The following is a 13,999-nucleotide window of genomic DNA, read 5'->3' on the forward strand; positions in this document are numbered from 1 at the left end:
TAATTTTACTGAGTTACAGTTCATATAAGGAAATCAGTCAATTGAAATAAATTCATTAGATGCTAGTCTATGGATTTCACATGACAAGGCAGGGGTACAGCCAATCAGAATTCGTTTTCCCCCACAAAAGGGCTTTATTACAGAAATGACAGATGTGAAGAAGCCGGATGTGGAGGTCCTGGGCTGGCGTGGTTACACCTGGTCTGTGGTTGTGAGGCCGGTTGGACATACTGCCAAATTTTCTAAAATTACGTTGGAGGCGATTTATGTTAGAGATTTGAACATTCAATTCTCTGGCAAGAGCTCTGTTGGACATTCCTGCAGTCAGCATGCCAATTGCACGCTCCCTCAAAAACTGTGGCATAATGTTGGGTTTTTCAGTGGCTTTTATTGTCCTCAGCACAAAGTGCACCTGTGTAATGATCATGCTGTTTAATCAGCTTCTTGATATGGCACACCTGTCAGGTGGATTGATTTCCTTTTTGGATCTTTATTATCCACCTGTACAGTAGGTGGCTGAATGCACATATAATTGTTGCGAATGCCATTATGCCAAAGAATAAGAAGGTGGATGATTGTCTTGGTAAAGGAGAAACGCTCACTAACAGGGATGTAAACAAAATTGGACAGAAACAAGCTTTTTGTGCATATGGAACATTTCTAGGATCTTTTATTTCAGCTTGTGAAACATGGGACCAACACTTTACATGTTGCATTTATATTTTTGTTCAGTATATATAGCAAAAGAAATAGGGTGTAATGGGTGTCTTTGATATAAACCTATAGCATACATAGGCTTTGAGAGACTAGTCAAGGACCATATCACCTCCACCCTACCTGACACCCTAGACCCACTCCAATTTGCTTACCGACCCAATAGGTCCACAGACGACACAACCACACTGCACACTGCCCTAACCCATCTGGACAAGAGGAATACCTATGTGAGAATGCTGTTCATCGACTACAACTCAGCATTTAACACCATAGTACCCTCCAAACTCGTCATCAAGCTCGAGACCCTGGGTCTCGACCCCGCCCTGTGCAACTGGGTCCTGGACTTCCTGACGGGCCGCCCCCAGGTGGTGAGGGTAGGTAACAACATCTCCACCCCGCTGATCCTCAACACTGGGGCCCCACAAGGGTGCGTTCTGAGCCCTCTCCTGTACTCCCTGTTCACCCACGACTGCGTGGCCATGCGCGCCTCCAACTCAATCATCAAGTTTGAGGACGACACTACAGTGGTAGGCATGATTACCAACAACGACGAGACGGCCTACAGGGAGGAGGTGAGGGCCCTCGGAGTGTGGTGTCAGGAAAATAACCTCACACTCAACGTCAACAAAACAAAGGAGATGATTATGGACTTCAGGAAACAGCAGAGGGAGCACCCCCCTATCCACATCGACGGGACAGTAGTGGAGAAGGTGGAAAGTTTTAAGTTCCTCGGTGTACACATCACGGACAAACTGAATTGGTCCACTCACACAGACAGCGTTGGGAAGAAGGCACAGCAGCGCCTCTTCAACCTCAGGAGGCTGAAGAAATTTGGCTTGTCACCAAAAGCACTCACAAACTTCTACAGATGCACAATCGAGAGCATCCTGTCGGGCTGTATCACCGCCTGGTACGGCAACTGCTCCGCCCACAACCGTAAGGCTCTCCAGAGGGTAGTGAGGTCTGCACAACGCATCACCGGGGGCAAACTACCTGCCCTCCAGGACACCTACACCACCCGATGTCACAGGAAGGTCATAAAGATCATCAAGGACAACAACCACCCGAGCCACTGCCTGTTCACCCCGCTATCATCCAGAAGGCGAGGTCAGTACAGGTGCATCAAAGCAGGGACCGAGAGACTGAAAAACAGCTTCTATCTCAAGGCCATCAGACTGTTAAACAGCCACAACTAACATTTAGTGGCCGCTGCCAACATACTGACTCAACTCCAGCCACTTTAATAATGGGAATTGATGGAAATTATGTAAAAATGTATCACTAGCCACTTTAAACAATGCCACTTAATATAATGATTACATAACCTACATTACTCATCTCATATGTATATGTATATACTGTACTCTATATCATCTACTGCATCTTGCCATCTTTATGTAATACATGTATCACTAGCCACTTTAAACTATGCCACTTTATGATTATATACCCTACATTACTCATCTCATATGTAAATACTGTACTCTATACCATCTACTGCATCTTGCCTATGTCGTTCTGTACCATCACTCATTCATATATCTTTATGTACATATTCTTTATCCCTTTACAGTAGTTGTGGAATTGTTAGGTTAGATTACTTGTTGGTTATTACTGCATTGTCGGAACTAGAAGCACAAGCATTTCGCTACACTCGCATTAACATTTGCTAACCATGTGTATGTGACAAATAAAATTTGATTTGACTAATCAAATCAAATCAAATTTATTTGATAATCATTAATAATCATTACTTGTTACCGAATTAAATGAACCGCTAATACCTACTATTACTGACAAGTAAAAATGTATGCAGAATGCTTGTCCCAGGGCAATTCAAAATATAGGAGGACCATCACGATAGTAAGGAATCATACACTTTGAAGGGTTTGGTCATCATAAGATATGTGATTTATTATATATATATTGTGGCAACGCGCAAATGTCAATCACTCTATTTCATAGGGCTATTTAATTTATGTCAACATATTACGTAGCCTACAGGCAAAAGAGATTAGGAATCCCCACAGCGGGATTTCCCCAGCTACTAAACTGAAATCGCGCGAGAAGTGGGAATCGGGACGGGAGCGCACTTCGTCTTTGACTGTGCGAGATTTATGTTCAGTTTAGGGTCCTCTTCAACACAAGAAAGAGGTTGGAATCTGCATAGAGGGAAAATCTACTGTAGCTCGCTGACCGAACGTGTTGTGTTAGGAGTCTGCTGTCCTCAAAGAGACGTCATCATATATAGTGCACGGGATAACGTTTGCACAGTTGCACTGCCCGGAATGCGCGAGATCCAATTTGTGTATTGGTTGGGTCAACAATAGTTGTCGTTGTATTGAGTTTTTAGTTTTCAGAGAGGCTCCACTGCCACGCGAAGGAGGAAACCGAAGTTACGACTGGCTTGTTTGTCTCGTAGTCTCTGAATTCTGCAGGAATGTCTCACAAGGAGAGACCCACTTTCTACAGACAGGAGCTGAACAAAACGATATGGGAGGTCCCGGAGCGGTACCAATCCCTGTCCCCGGTCGGCTCTGGAGCCTATGGATCAGTCTGGTAAATACCGTGCATTATAACAACAATATCTCAGAGGACTTGCTATAGAGTTGACTGTTGCATAACAAATGGCCGAATTGGCTGAGGTTTAACCTAACGCCCAACCCCATAGTTATTGGGCCTGGGGAAATTCAAAGTTTTCTCAATCTACTGTGATGATCTACCAATAAACGATAGCATCAGTGTAGCAATATGCAAATGCATCAAATCGAGCAGGGAATCTACAAAGTTTCAGCCAGTGTAACAAATTATTAGACTAATGTTACTCAAACCAGATCGCTGTCCTACGCACGCTTCGGGGTGGCTCGGATTTGACTCGGATAATCTTTGTTTTTGTGCTGATCGCAACATTTTTGTCTGACCGGGATGTTTTTCGTGGTGCACAACATCCTGTAAACAAAAATAGATTGTCATTTGCGAAAAGTTAGCTGGCAGAAGAAAGGCTTTTCACTATTGACTGGCAAGTAAACATTAAGCCCCAATCGAAATAGTTTGAGGAATTTGTTTAATGGTGCAGATTGTTATTGTTGATAACTTAGCCTACTTATCCGTGAGGACGCGGTGTGCCAATGAGTGCACGCACGTATCGCATGTCGTTCCAGCAGCACATAAACAACAATGCTAATGCATCATCTGTCAAGATTGTAGAATCAGAATGTGTAGCCTATATGGTTCTGGCGCCTATTTCCAAAATGTTGGATAACAATAAGTGTGTTTTCAACTGTCACGTCTGTATCTTGCTGGTTCGAATCCCCGAGCCGACTTGATGAAAAATCTGCCGATGTGCGTGCTCTTTGAGCAAGGCACTTAACCCTAATTGCTCCTGTAAATTGTTCCATATAAGAGCATCTGCTAAATGACTAGGGTCATAAAAAATGATTAGTGTTCTAAATTAAAACCATTTTCTGCATGGTGTTTACAAGCTCTATATAGGCTATTAGATTTGTCCCACATTATGTTTCTTGAACTTGGCTAAATCATTGTGCTTTGCGCCTGTGTGTCAGCTTAAAGTGACTGAAACTGAACGTAAGCTTCTAGTTACATCACCCCTGTGCCCAATAGCCCTTTGCCTCCTTTACATCCATGCATGTTCGTTCTAGTACTCCACCCCAAGCCAGCAGTGTGTGTAACTGACAGTAAGTCACATGGTATTCGAGCAGAAGGTGTCCGGCTTACATTTGTATACAATCAAGTCACTCAGTTATGCGTGGGAATACTTGAAAATATTTCCTAAATTAAAATTACTTGGAGCTGATTTCCTGGTGTTTTTAGTCGTTGATGTCCAACAACAACAACAATAATAATACAACATTTTAAGAAACATTTGTCTCAGAAAACTTTGGGGGGTGAACCCTGGTCTAGAATGATGTCATAATGACCCATTGTGTCTACAGGGATGAGTCATAGCCACAAGCTTAGGTAGCCTACACTCCTCAGCACTGATTTGGTTTAGTCATCCTATTGAATGTCGCTTTGACAAGAAGACTTCATTATTTTGTACTATTATTACTTAATCCTCGTGCCCTTGGAGAATAGTTATTTTCTCTTCTGGACAGGATACGTGTCACTACTGAGTTGTTTTGTACAGTAGCAGCTGCAGATGTCTCATTTTGCTTTTAGTTTGAGAATGATGCGTTGACCGTCTCTGTCACTCGATGGTCATTCTATAAAGGACTACGGTAATGGCGATTTATCATCAGAAAGTGAGAAGCAACCGAACTGATTAGCAAATATATGAGATGTTTAGGGCTAGTGGTAAGGGTAGCTGTAAGGGTTAATTTAAGGTTAGGTTAGCTAACTTCAGAATGTCTCTCTCAGTATGATAGCCACATATTGATGACCTGCTGCATCTCTCTGCTCTCCTGGACACAGCAGATGTATACTGATTTAATGGAGTGGCGAGAGAGGCAGTAGGAAGCAGTATAATGGGAGAGTAGTGAGGTATTAATAGACTAACTCTACCTCCTCCCAGTTGTCTTGGCTGTTCAAATCACTAAGAACTTAAAAGGATCCACGAGCACAGAAGGTGTGACAGTGCTTCTTCCCCCTCAGGAGGTTGAAAAGGTTTGGCTTGGGCCCTCAAGTCCTCAAAAAGTTCTACAGTTATACCACTGAGAGCATCTTGACTGGCTGCATCACCGCTTGGTATGGCAATAACACCGCCCTCGATCGCATGACACTATAGAGTGTGGTGTGGACAGCCCAGTACATCACTGGGGCTGAGCTCCCTGCCTCATCCAGGACCTCTATATCAACCTGTGTGAAAGGAAGGCCTGGGAAAATTGTTAGACTCCAGCCACCCAAGCCATAGACTGTTCTCTCTGCTTCCACATGGCAAGCGGTACCGGTGCATCAAGTCTGACACCAACAGGCTCCTGAACAACTTCTATCCCCAAGCCATAAGACTACTAAATAGCTAACAAAATGGCTACAGAGACTATCTGAGTTGACCTTGGTATTTTATTAGTCTCTGTAAACACTCACACGGCCTTACACACTCACACGGCCTTACACACTCACACGGCCTTACACACTCACACGGCCTTACACACTCACACGGCCTTACACACTCACACGGCCTTACACACTCACACGGCCCTACACACTCACACGGCCCTACACACTCACACGGCCTTACACACTCACACGGCCCTACACACTCACACGGCCCTACACACTCACACGGCCCTACACACTCACACGGCCCTACACACTCACACGGCCCTACACACTCACACGGCCCTACACACTCACACGGCCTTACACACTCACACGGCCCTACACACTCACACGGCCCTACACACTCACACGGCCTTACACACTCACACGGCCCTACACACTCACACGGCCCTACACACTCACACGGCCCTACACACTCACACGGCCTTACACACTCACACGGCCTTACACACTCACACGGCCTTACACACTCACACGGCCTTACACACTCACACGGCCCTACACACTCACACGGCCCTACACACTCACACGGCCTTACACACTCACACGGCCTTACACACTCACACGGCCCTACACACTCACACGGCCCTACACACTCGCACACACTGTCACTCATACACACTCACACACAAACACTCACTCCATCATTTGCTCACACACAGATAATATGCACCAACATTATACTGACTCTACACACACCCACTCGCATACAATCATCATGCTATTCGGTTTATCATATATCCTGTTGCCTAGTCACCTTACCCCTATACATATTAACCAGTATCCCTGCACATTGTAAATATGGTACTGGAACTGACCCTGTATAAAGTATGCTTACTTACTTTATGGTGTTCTTCTTATTTTTAAATCTGGTGTGTTGTATTCTACCTTGTTATTTTTAGTATTACATTGTTATACGGCAAGCGGTACCAGAGCGCCAGGTCTAGGACCAAAAGGCTCCTTAAAACTTCGACAACTTCCAGTGAAATTGCAGAGCGCCAAATTCTGATTAAATATTTATATATTACTATAAATATTTAACTTTCATGAAATCACAAGTGCAATACATGAAAATAAAGCTTAACTTGTTGTTAATCGAGCCGCCGTGTCAGATTTCAAAAAGGCTTTATGGCGAAAGGAAACCATGAGATTAACTGAGGACAGCGCTCAGAACACAAAACATAACCATTTAGCAGCCAAGTAGATCAGTCACGAAAGTCAGAAATAGCAATAAAATTAATTACTTACCTTTGATGATCTTCGTATGGTTACACTCACAAGACTCCCGGTTACACAATAAATGTTTGTTTTGTTCGATAAAGTCCTTCTTTATATCTAAAAACCTCCATTTTGTTGGCGAGTTTTGTTCAGTAGTCCAATGGCTCAAATGCAGTCACAAGAGGCAGACGAAAATTCCAAATAGTATCCGTAAAGTTTGTAGAAACATGTCAAACGATGTTTATAATCAATCCTCAGGTTATTTATAGCCTAAATAATCGATAATATTTCAACAATAGACAATAGCGTCGTGAATATAAAAGAAAAACAACGAAAGGCGCGCTCTCGGGTTTGCGCACCATACAGGTTGGGGATTTTCCACTGGCCTCTCATTGAAACTGCTCATTCTCCCTCATTTTTCAGAATAAAGGCCTGAAACAATGTCTAAAGACTGTTCACAGCTAGTGGAAGCCATAGGGAACGGATCTGGGTCCTATCCCTTTAGATGGTGGGTCCTATCCCTTTAAGCACTTCCTGGATGGATTTTCCTCAGGTTTTTGCCTGCCATTTCAGTTCTGTTATACTCACAGACATTATTTTAACAGTTTTGGAAACTTTAGTGTTTTCTATCCAAATCTAATTATATGCATATCCTAGCTTCTGGGCCCTGAGTAGCAGGCAGTTTACTTTGGGCACGCTTTTCATCCAAAATTCCAAATGCTTCCCCGTATCCCAAAAAGTTAACAGCTTATTTTTGAATTTGATACCTTTTCTCCCCAATTTCGTGGTATCCAATTGGTAGTTACAGTCTTGTCTCATCGCTGCAACTCCCATACGGACTCGGGAGAGGCGAATGTCGAAACACAATGCCCACTTAACCCAGAAGCCAGCCACTCCAATGTGTCGGAGGAAACACCGTACACCTGGCGACCGTGTCAGCGTGCACTGTGCCCAGCCCACCACAGGAGTCACTAGTGTGCGATGGGACAAGGACTCCCTGCTGGCCTAACCCTCCTGTAACCCGGACGACGCTCGCCCAATTGTGCGCCGCCCCATGGGTCTTCCGGTCGCGGCCGGCTGCGACAGAGCCTGGACTCAAACCCAGAATCTCTAGTGTCACAGCTTGCACTGCGATGCCTCAGACCACTGCGCCACTTAGGAGGCCCTTAACAGCTTCTACCCCCAAGCCATAAGACTGCTGAACAATTAATCAAATGGCCGCCCAGACTATTTACATTGCGCCCCCCCCCCCCATCCCCCACACACACACTTATTTCTACACTGCTGCTACTCCCTGTTTATTATCTATGCCTAGTCACTTTACCCCTTCCTACAAATGACCTCAACTAACATGTACCCCTGCACATTGACTCAGTACCGGTACCCCCTGTATATAGCCTCCTTATTGTTATTGTATTGTGTTACTTTTTATTATTTTGTACTTTAGTTTATTTGGTAAATATTTTCTTAACTCTTTCTTGAACTGCATTGTTAGTCAGGGGCTTGTAAGTAAGGTTGTTGTATTTGGCACATGTGATAAAGTTTGATTTGATTCCTGCATTGTTGGGTTTTGAGTTTCCAATAAAGGCATTTCACTGTACGTGTGTAACATTTAAACTTCTTCCATGAGTCAGTTCCTGTAGTCCTGTCTCCGCTCAGTTAGTTGTTCAGTTCCTGTAGTCCTGTCTCCACTCAGTTAGTTGTTCAGTTCCTGTAGTCCTGTCTCCACTCAGTTAGTTGTTCAGTTCCTGTAGTCCTGTCTCCGCTCAGTTAGTTGTTCAGTTCCAGTAGTCCTGTCTCCACTCAGTTAGTTGTTCAGTTCCAGTAGTCCTGTCTCCACTCAGTTAGTTGTTCAGTTCCTGTAGTCCTGTCTCCACTCAGTTAGTTGTTCAGTTCCTGTAGTCCTGTCTCCACTCAGTTAGTTGTTCAGTTCCTGTAGTCCTGTCTCTGCTCAGTTAGTTGTTCAGTTCCAGTAGTCCTGTCTCCACTCAGTTAGTTGTTCAGTTCCTGTAGTCCTGTCTCCGCTCAGTTAGTTGTTCAGTTCCAGTAGTCCTGTCTCCACTCAGTTAGTTGTTCAGTTCCTGTAGTCCTGTCTCCACTCAGTTAGTTGTTCAGTTCCAGTAGTCCTGTCTCCACTCAGTTAGTTGTTCAGTTCCTGTAGTCCTGTCTCCACTCAGTTAGTTGTTCAGTTCCAGTAGTCCTGTCTCCACTCAGTTAGTTGTTCAGTTCCAGTAGTCCTGTCTCCACTCAGTTAGTTGTTCAGTTCCTGTAGTCCTGTCTCCACTCAGTTAGTTGTTCAGTTCCAGTAGTCCTGTCTCCACTCAGTTAGTTGTTCAGTTCCAGTAGTCCTGTCTCCACTCAGTTAGTTGTTCAGTTCCAGTAGTCCTGTCTCCACTCAGTTAGTTGTTCAGTTCCAGTAGTCCTGTCTCCACTCAGTTAGTTGTTCAGTTCCTGTAGTCCTGTCTCCACTCAGTTAGTTGTTCAGTTCCAGTAGTCCTGTCTCCACTCAGTTAGTTGTTCAGTTCCTGTAGTCCTGTCTCCACTCAGTTAGTTGTTCAGTTCCAGTAGTCCTGTCTCCACTCAGTTAGTTGTTCAGTTCCAGTAGTCCTGTCTCCACTCAGTTAGTTGTTCAGTTCCAGTAGTCCTGTCTCCACTCAGTTAGTTGTTCAGTTCCAGTAGTCCTGTCTCCACTCAGTTAGTTGTTCAGTTCCTGTAGTCCTGTCTCCACTCAGTTAGTTGTTCAGTTCCAGTAGTCCTGTCTCCACTCAGTTAGTTGTTCAGTTCCTGTAGTCCTGTCTCCACTCAGTTAGTTGTTCAGTTCCAGTAGTCCTGTCTCCACTCAGTTAGTTGTTCAGTTCCAGTAGTCCTGTCTCCACTCAGTTAGTTGTTCAGTTCCAGTAGTCCTGTCTCCACTCAGTTAGTTGTTCAGTTCCAGTAGTCCTGTCTCCACTCAGTTAGTTGTTCAGTTCCTGTAGTCCTGTCTCCACTCAGTTAGTTGTTCAGTTCCTGTAGTCCTGTCTCCACTCAGTTAGTTGTTCAGTTCCAGTAGTCCTGTCTCCACTCAGTTAGTTGTTCAGTTCCTGTAGTCCTGTCTCCACTCAGTTAGTTGTTCAGTTCCTGTAGTCCTGTCTCCACTCAGTTAGTTGTTCAGTTCCTGTAGTCCTGTCTCCACTCAGTTAGTTGTTCAGTTCCTGTAGTCCTGTCTCCGCTCAGTTAGTTGTTCAGTTCCTGTAGTCCTGTCTCCACTCAGTTAGTTGTTCAGTTCCTGTAGTCCTGTCTCCACTCAGTTAGTTGTTCAGTTCCAGTAGTCCTGTCTCCACTCAGTTAGTTGTTCAGTTCCTGTAGTCCTGTCTCCACTCAGTTAGTTGTTCAGTTCCTGTAGTCCTGTCTCCACTCAGTTAGTTGTTCAGTTCCAGTAGTCCTGTCTCCACTCAGTTAGTTGTTCAGTTCCAGTAGTCCTGTCTCCACTCAGTTAGTTGTTCAGTTCCTGTAGTCCTGTCTCCACTCAGTTAGTTGTTCAGTTCCAGTAGTCCTGTCTCCACTCAGTTAGTTGTTCAGTTCCTGTAGTCCTGTCTCCACTCAGTTAGTTGTTCAGTTCCTGTAGTCCTGTCTCCACTCAGTTAGTTGTTCAGTTCCAGTAGTCCTGTCTCCACTCAGTTAGTTGTTCAGTTCCAGTAGTCCTGTCTCCACTCAGTTAGTTGTTCAGTTCCAGTAGTCCTGTCTCCACTCAGTTAGTTGTTCAGTTCCAGTAGTCCTGTCTCCACTCAGTTAGTTGTTCAGTTCCTGTAGTCCTGTCTCCACTCAGTTAGTTGTTCAGTTCCTGTAGTCCTGTCTCCACTCAGTTAGTTGTTCAGTTCCTGTAGTCCTGTCTCCACTCAGTTAGTTGTTCAGTTCCTGTAGTCCTGTCTCCGCTCAGTTAGTTGTTCAGTTCCTGTAGTCCTGTCTCCACTCAGTTAGTTGTTCAGTTCCTGTAGTCCTGTCTCCACTCAGTTAGTTGTTCAGTTCCTGTAGTCCTGTCTCCACTCAGTTAGTTGTTCAGTTCCAGTAGTCCTGTCTCCACTCAGTTAGTTGTTCAGTTCCTGTAGTCCTGTCTCCACTCAGTTAGTTGTTCAGTTCCTGTAGTCCTGTCTCCACTCAGTTAGTTGTTCAGTTCCTGTAGTCCTGTCTCCACTCAGTTAGTTGTTCAGTTCCTGTAGTCCTGTCTCCGCTCAGTTAGTTGTTCAGTTCCTGTAGTCCTGTCTCCACTCAGTTAGTTGTTCAGTTCCTGTAGTCCTGTCTCCACTCAGTTAGTTGTTCAGTTCCAGTAGTCCTGTCTCCACTCAGTTAGTTGTTCAGTTCCTGTAGTCCTGTCTCCACTCAGTTAGTTGTTCAGTTCCTGTAGTCCTGTCTCCACTCAGTTAGTTGTTCAGTTCCAGTAGTCCTGTCTCCACTCAGTTAGTTGTTCAGTTCCAGTAGTCCTGTCTCCACTCAGTTAGTTGTTCAGTTCCAGTAGTCCTGTCTCCACTCAGTTAGTTGTTCAGTTCCTGTAGTCCTGTCTCCACTCAGTTAGTTGTTCAGTTCCTGTAGTCCTGTCTCCACTCAGTTAGTTGTTCAGTTCCTGTAGTCCTGTCTCCACTCAGTTAGTTGTTCAGTTCCAGTAGTCCTGTCTCCACTCAGTTAGTTGTTCAGTTCCAGTAGTCCTGTCTCCACTCAGTTAGTTGTTCAGTTCCAGTAGTCCTGTCTCCACTCAGTTAGTTGTTCAGTTCCTGTAGTCCTGTCTCCACTCAGTTAGTTGTTCAGTTCCTGTAGTCCTGTCTCCACTCAGTTAGTTGTTCAGTTCCTGTAGTCCTGTCTCCACTCAGTTAGTTGTTCAGTTCCTGTAGTCCTGTCTCCGCTCAGTTAGTTGTTCAGTTCCTGTAGTCCTGTCTCCGCTCAGTTAGTTGTTCAGTTCCTGTAGTCCTGTCTCCACTCAGTTAGTTGTTCAGTTCCTGTAGTCCTGTCTCCACTCAGTTAGTTGTTCAGTTCCTGTAGTCCTGTCTCCACTCAGTTAGTTGTTCAGTTCCTGTACAACTCAGATTATCAGATCTCACGTCGCCTGGAGTTATCTAACATATCAGGAACCACTTTAACACGTTGTAGTGATCTAATCATATGTGCAGCACGACCGCACAACACAACAACCTGGCATGCCAGAGCCTTTCAGCCAGTCAACCATCTCGTCAGTCATAGTTAATGTATGCATGCCTTTGTTCCTGCCGCCAGGCTGTCCCTCCCTCCTAGGCCTCAGTTTGACCTCTGCCTGCTAGAGGAATGTAAAGCACCGTGTTAAGCATGCTCGATTTGAACCCGTCTGTCACTCAAAATCTTCCTGAGAAAACCACTCCCATCTCAGACCTCACTGTATTCCTGATCGGGTCTTAGAATGTGGAAGCCATCCAGGAATTGGTTGGTTGTCTTTGCGAGTTTATTAAAAGAGTGTTCAGAGAGTAGTTCATAACACGTTCGTAACATTAAGTTGCTCCCCCTCCACACGTTTGTCTTCAGAACAGCCTCAATTCGTCAGGGCATAGACTCTACAAGGTGTCAAAAGCGTTCCACAGGGATGCTGGCCCATGTTAACTCCAATGCTTCCCACGGTTAATTTGACTGGATGTTCTTTGGGTGGTGAACCATTCTTGTTACACACAGGAAACTGTTGAGTGTGAAAAACCCAGCAGCATTGCAGTTCTTGACACAAACCGGTACGCCCTGGTACCTACTACAATACCTTGTTCAAAGACACTTACATATTTTATCTTGTCCATTCAGCCTTTAAGTGGCAGACATACACAATCCATGTCTCAAGGCTTAAAAATCATTATTTAACATGTCTCCTCCCCTTCATCTACACTGATTGAAGTGGATTTAACAGGTGACATCAATAAGGGATCATAGATTTCACTTAGATTCACCTGGTCAGTCTGTATCATGGAAAGAGCAGGTGTTCTTAATGTTTTGTATACTCAGTGTATATTGATACATTTTACTTTAAGACGCCCCTTTTGAAGTTCATAGGTTATAGACAGTTTATTTATGTATAAAATCCTTCTTTAACAGTTGTAAGTCATTAGTTGACTATAGGTACAGTGAGGAGAGCTATAGTATACAGTTCCCTCAGAGCCAGCCACAAAACCAAGCTCCCCAATCACACATGCATTTATTATGGAAACTCAACAGTGGAGACATGACAACCTTGAACATGACCACATGGGCGTGTAGTTGTGGGAGCAAGTTTACTCTCAGAAAAAAAACAGCTCCTATACATGTCCGACTTCTTCGTAGGAACTTGCTTCCTTGGTATTTGAAGGGGAAACACAACAGTGTCTGTATTAGGAAACATGGTATGTATAGAGAGGTCATTTATAGGAAAGTGTTTGCCAGGAGAAATGCCATTGCCATCACTGCCCCAATATATCTGTGTGTGTGTGTGTGTGTGTGTGTGTGTGTGTGTGTGTGTGTGTGTGTGTGTGTGTGTGTGTGTGTGTGTGTGTGTGTGTGTGTGTGTGTGTGTGTGTGTGTGTGTGTGTGTGTGTGAGACTCAGATGGGCAGGGCAGGTTTAACACCCACTCAACCTCTGCTCTCTGTTCAGTCTCAGGGTGTGGACATGCTGAGGAATTACTGTAGCAGGGAGCACAGCCAAGCCATGTGTGTGTTACAGCCAAGCCGTGTGTGTGTTACAGCCAAGCCGTGTGTGTGTTACAGCCAAGCCGTGTGTGTGTTACAGCCAAGCCGTGTGTGTGTTACAGCCAAGCCGTGTGTGTGTTACAGCCAAGCCGTGTGTGTGTTACAGCCAAGCCGTGTGTGTGTTACAGCCAAGCCGTGTGTGTGTCGCAGCCAAGCCGTGTGTGTGTCGCAGCCAAGCCGTGTGTGTGTGTCGCAGCCAAGCCGTGTGTGTGTCGCAGCCAAGCCGTGTGTGTGTCGCAGCCAAGCCGTGTGTGTGTCGCAACCAAGCCGTGTGTGTGTTACAGCCAAGCCGTGGGTGTGTTACAGCCAAGCCGTGGGTGTGTTACAGCCAAGCCGTGGGTG

At 45.0% G+C, this 13,999-nt stretch overlaps 1 protein-coding gene across 1 annotated transcript in view; it reads left to right on the top strand.

The window, feature by feature from the left end:
• The first annotated feature begins 2,795 nt into the window (after positions 1 to 2,795).
• Positions 2,796 to 13,999, top strand: part of LOC129851481 (mitogen-activated protein kinase 14A-like) — a 42,949-nt gene continuing 31,745 nt past the window's right edge. The window contains exon 1 of the mRNA XM_055918058.1: positions 2,796 to 3,276. Within this exon, the coding sequence (XP_055774033.1) occupies positions 3,158 to 3,276 (119 nt within the window). The 5' untranslated portion in view covers positions 2,796 to 3,157. The remainder of the gene's footprint in view (positions 3,277 to 13,999) is intronic.

The sequence above is a fragment of the Salvelinus fontinalis genome, chromosome 3 (assembly GCF_029448725.1).
Source record: "Salvelinus fontinalis isolate EN_2023a chromosome 3, ASM2944872v1, whole genome shotgun sequence".
NCBI lineage: Eukaryota > Metazoa > Chordata > Actinopteri > Salmoniformes > Salmonidae > Salvelinus > Salvelinus fontinalis.